The sequence below is a fragment of the Colobus angolensis genome, unplaced genomic scaffold (genome assembly GCF_000951035.1).
Source record: "Colobus angolensis palliatus isolate OR3802 unplaced genomic scaffold, Cang.pa_1.0 Scaffold21, whole genome shotgun sequence".
NCBI classification, from domain to species: Eukaryota; Metazoa; Chordata; class Mammalia; order Primates; family Cercopithecidae; genus Colobus; species Colobus angolensis.
The window spans coordinates 2,025,589-2,030,819 of record NW_012115266.1 but is presented as its reverse complement, the minus strand read 5'-3'; the positions used below and the strand labels follow the sequence as shown (position 1 = coordinate 2,030,819).

At 55.9% G+C, this 5,231-nt stretch overlaps 1 protein-coding gene across 5 annotated transcripts in view; it reads right to left on the bottom strand.

Moving 5' to 3' along the window:
• Window positions 1–2,272: 2,272 nt before the first annotated feature.
• Window positions 2,273–5,231, bottom strand: part of LOC105512068 (chromosome unknown open reading frame, human C11orf24) — an 11,784-nt gene continuing 8,825 nt past the window's right edge. For 3 of the 5 annotated variants that reach the window (XM_011942323.1, XM_011942325.1, XM_011942324.1), the window contains exons 3-4: window positions 4,476–4,650; window positions 2,273–3,706 (exon numbers count right to left, since the gene is read on the bottom strand). In XM_011942323.1, coding sequence (XP_011797713.1) covers window positions 2,556–3,706; window positions 4,476–4,551 — 1,227 coding nt within the window. In that variant the 5' untranslated portion in view covers window positions 4,552–4,650 and the 3' untranslated portion in view covers window positions 2,273–2,555. Of the gene's footprint in view, window positions 3,707–4,356; window positions 4,651–5,231 lie in introns of all 5 variants that reach the window. The other 2 variants (XM_011942327.1, XM_011942326.1) reach the window with 2 other exon arrangements.

The window sequence follows — 5,231 nt, the reverse complement described above, 5'->3', positions numbered from 1 at the left end:
GGGTGCCGGCAGAGGCCCTTAGTCCCAAGCTGAAGGCCAGCACTGCAGGTTACTCCTCATCCTACCTCCCCAGGAAGGAACGAGGTGCCCACAGTCTGAGAACACCCCCGAGCCACAGCTCACACAGGTCCAGGGTTCTGGCTCTCCCAGGGGAGGCTCAATGGGCCAGGGTGGAGAGCTGACGCTTAGGCTGGTCCTGGCCTGGGCCACTGGGGTGAAGTCAGGCAGAGGAAAGGGCGTCCTCCATAGCTCCGATTATCTGTGGCGGGCAGAGCTGCCCATTCCAGGCAGCAGGTGTCTTGTCAGATTCAAGGACAATGCTGCGAGCTGGCCTAGAGCTCAAGATGGCAAGGGAGACAAGCCAGGTGCTGGAACCAGCCACCTTCCCAACCAGGGCCAGTGCCTGTAATCGAGCATGCAGATGCAACTCCGATGTGTGACGGCCAGGAAAGGCAGACAGTCAGGCACAGGATCTGTGGAGTGTGGCTGTCAGTCCGGAAGGCCTGACTCAGGCAGTGGAGGCTGGGAGAGGGGAAGGGGCCAGCAGGACACGACAGTGAGAAAGAAAAGACTGGGGGAGCCGGGGTGCAGCGAGGGAGAAGACAGGAGGGAAGGACCGGGGAGTTTCTGACCCGTTCTCCCTACTCCGTATTTCTCCAGCCTCGGCTCTGAAGTTATTTCAAATGGTTTGGGAGTTACTGTCTTAGCCTTTTAACATCCTTTTTGGAGGAGGTGAATTTAAATAAGAAGCTGGACACCCAAACCTAGCCCAGGGAGATCTCGGTGAGGGGGAGACTGGAGATTTCGGACAAAGATCGGCTCTGCCTCAGCGCCAGGTGGTTGAGAAGCCACAGCCAACTCCACAGCCCTTTTTGGGTGGGGCCCCATGCCGCCATGTTTAGAGCAGATGCTGTTCTGTCTCTCCCCATTTCCCAGAGGAGGAAGCCGAGCTCCAGAACATTCCATAGCTTGCTCCAGGTCTCAGCAGCTGCAGACCTGGCCTGAGAACATGGCCTTACAAGATGCCCTGGCTACGTGTGGCCCATCAGCTCTTGCTGCCTTGGGCAGGTGGGCAGATGAAGGACCAAAGGCCAAGCTCAGGCTGGGCAGGTGGTAGAGGAACCTAGTTAGACAAAGAGCTGGGACTCTAGGACCAGGGCTCCATCCTGACTCTGGGCCTCCGGGGGTGACTCTGTTGTGCCTCAGTGGCCCCCATCTTCAAAATGGAGATTGTGATGCTGATCTCCTGGGGCTGAGGCAATGCAGCGGTCACACATGTGCGGCAGGTCACACACACGCAATGGGTACATTCACACAGCGGGTCACACACAGCACGTTACACACACACAACGGGTACACTCACGCAGCAGGTCACACACAGCACCTTACACGCAATGGGTACACTCACGCAGCGGGTCACACACAGCACGTTACACACACGCAATGGGTACACTCACGCAGCAGGTCACACACAGCACGTTACACGCAATGGGTACACTCATGCAGCAGGTCACACAGCACGTTACACACACACAATGGGTACACTCATGCAGCAGGTCACACAGCACGTTAATGGGTACACTCACGCAGCGGGTCACACACAGCACGTTACACACACGCAATGGGTACACTCACGCAGCGGGTCACACACAGCACGTTACACACATGCAATGGGTACATTCACGCAGCGGGTCACACACAGCGGGTCACACTCAGCAGGTCACACTCACATAGCACAGGGACAGGGCAGGAATGTAACAAGCACAGAGCAAGTCCTGGCTGGCTGTTCAGGATGGGAGCTGGAATCCGGAGGAATTGGTCTGACAAGGAGCAGGCTCTGGGGTCGAATCCCAGGCCTGGCCCTGGGGTCCTGGGGCAAGGGACCTGGGCTATTCAGAACAAGCGATAATGACCCCACCTCATGAGCAGGGCGGGATCAGATTCTGTTCTGCACTGGTTCAGGCCGAGCTGACCACACCATGGGGGTGATGTGCTGAATTTAGCTCCTTCACCCCTAAAGCTGGCTCCAGGAGGCTCACCAAACAGGTCAGAAAAAGGATTAAAGATGCTGACTGTGGCCTCTTCTGGGGCCCAGGAGCCTCCCAGCAAGCACCAGGGCGGGCGTGGGTACCAGGGAGAAGCCAAGACAGTGGCAATGACAGTCAACCTCCAGGGCGTGGAGCAATGTTGCACATTCACAAAACCAAACCCTGCTACGTGCATGGCAGAAAGGCAGGCGCCCGGAGGAGCAGGATGCACCCACACGACTGTGGAGCAGTCAGTACTTTAATTCAGGTCAGGCTCCGACACCCGGGGGCACAGGGCCCTGCCCGCCCCACCCTGAGGTGGAACCCCCAGCTGCTCCTGGGCACAGGGTCATCTACAAAAATAAATATGAAAAAAGCAGCAACTCTTTAGTGATCATGGAATTAGTCTGACAGCAATTAAATGTGTTTAAGCATCTGGCATATCTCCTAAATTGCACCAAAAGAATTTGGAAGCACTTGGTTTGGTCTCAAAGGCAAAAGGAAAGGACAAGGAAGGGGCCCGGCCCCTCACATTTCCGAGTCCGCATACATCCCATTGATTAAGTAGTCCACCTGGGTGTAGTCCTTCTTCTTGTAGCTCTCATAGGCCTGCAGGGCAAACAAAACCAAGACTGTGATGAAAAGGGTCACCCCGAGTAACAGCACCACCAGGAGGATAGTTTTGTCCACTACGGCCTGGGTGAGGGGCTCGGTGGTGACCACCAGGTACTGGCCTTGGGTGCTGGGCTGGCACGAGTCCGTGGCTAGCATCTTAGGGCCCCCTGAGCTCCTGGGTGTTGGCCCAGTGGAATCGGTACCTGGCGTGACCTCAGTCGCTACCTGCTCTGGCGTCTGGGATGTACCTGGCCCAGCGGCCCTCTGGGTGTATGGCGTGGGGCTTGGCTGTGTCGTGGGGGACGTGGCCTCCACCTCAGGGATTGGGCTGGTGTGAGGCACTGGCACTGGGCTGGCAGTTGGCTCCTTGGCTTGTGCCTTGGTGGTGGTCACCACTGTGAGGGTGGGGGTGGGCTCTGGGGTTGTGTTAACCACAGGCTGGTCCACTGACACCTGGCTAATGGGACCTTGTGCTTGGGGACGCGTAGGGGCTGCAGGGCTTGCCGTGGTGTCACCGGGCATGTGCTTGGAAGGACTTGGCCGAGTGCTCATGGTGCTGCCCGTGTTTGCTGTGGTTGCTACAGTCTGAGCATGTGTGGCCAACGTGGCCAGGCTTGCTGTTCTTGGCACCGTGCTGCTATTTGGCACTTGTGCGAGGGCTGTGCTGAGAGATGGATGCCCAGTGGCGGTAGTGGATGGGGTCCGCCCTGTGGATGTAGGCGTGGCGGGTGCAAGTGTCGTAGGAGCGCTGGAGGCCGCAGTCGTACTGGAGGCTGCAGTCGTACTGGAGGCCGCAGTCGTACTGGAGGCTGCAGTCGTGGGAGCATTGGAGGCCACACCATCAGCTGCACCTCCTGAAGTTGCTGGTTCACTCACGTCTGTCCTGCTTATGTCCTCTGTTGTGACTTCTGTAGAGTTGAGGTGGGCTGCCGAAGTCCCTTTGGTCAACGTGACAGGAGAAGTTGCTGCCGTGGTTATATCCTCAGACGTTTTATTATCAACTGTTTCCACAGATGCATTCCTCTTGACTAATCCATTCCACATTTTGTTAGGGACAAAGTTGCCTTAAAGTCAGAAAAAGGAGAAAAAGAGAGACAATCACGTTCAATCCTGTGCAGGGAGATTGCTCAGGGATCGGTTTCCACCCAGCCCTGTGGGGCCCCCCTCCTCAGCCCGGCCAGAGTCAGGAGAGGTGATGTGCAAACATGCTTCCTCCCCATCTCTCTTCCCACTGTTGCCATGCAGCTCATTGAAAAAGCCCTTGTCGATCTGATTCTAAAACTCCTTTGCCCTCTATGAACCCCCCTGCCCACTGAAGCCTTCAGACCTTCACTATTTGATCCAGTTCCCAAAACATCAGAGTAAAAGTCTCACACAACAGGTGTGATTCACCATTAAAAGCCCACTGAACACACACCTAGGTTTACAAAGCAGATAAACTGCACAGACATTCACATCACGAAAGAACGCTTGGCTGTGAAAGCATTTGCTGCAGGAATTCTTCTGAATGGCACAGAGTGGGAACGCAGCGGAAGATCTGATGTATGAAGGAACCAACTCCCCAGTGAAGGTTCGATTTAGAGATGACATCAAATCTTGCAGGCCAAGCAAGCAAACCTTTCAGGGCTCAGCTGCCTGGTCCTGCTGGGGGCTCTTTGCCCACCATGGCCCTGGAGAAGGAAGGTTGGCCCGACAACCCTTCCCTGCCCAGCACCTGGGAGGGCTGGGGTTCCTGACACATTGGCCTGGGTTTGCAGACGCTGTTTTCATGGGTTCAGCATGCTTTGTGGCCACCGTGGGCCCATCCACCAGTCACACAGCTTTCTCACTTACGTGGATCGTTGGATGCCGCATGGCTTTCCGATAAGGACAAGGAAAAAATCCAAATGAGCACAAGAGCTGTCCACATCTTGCGGGTGAGCTAGGAGCAAGGCTGTGCGATCCCTGAGGCTCCCAGCCAGCCAGCTCCTCAGGCTGCTAATGGTTCTCTCCTGCTTGGCCAAGGGATCTGTGGTCAAGAAAGCACGCTGGTCAGAAGGCGTCTGGCCAGCAACACACAGCCTTGCCTGAGAGCATCTGCTGCGGAGGGCTCTGGCAGGGTCCAAGGTGCAGACCGAGCAAGTGCTAAGACCAGGGCCTGGTGCCCAGAAAGACCTCAGCCATGGTGTAGTAACGATCTGCCCCGTGCTTTGCATCTGATCACTTCTTGACCCGATTTCACTATGAATCTCAACCTGCAAAAGTTCCCATTCTCCCATCCTAGAGCTCAGAGTTTAAAGGAGCAGGAGACAGGGCTAAGACTTGGCTGTGTTCATAGGGTGAAGGCCTTCTCATCACCAAGACTGGTCAAGTCTTCCTCTTCAGCTTCTCCCATGGTCTACAGAGTACAAATCAAGCCTAACGCACCCCATGTGCACCCTGTGACAGGTGACTGTGCCTTTCACGTGGGAGATATTACTTGGCCATCTATCAATCCATCCATTCACCCATCCACCTGCCCACCCACCCATCCATCCATCCATCCATCCACCCACTACTCTATCCATCCACTCATCTGTCCATCCATCCATCCATCCACCCATCCATCCA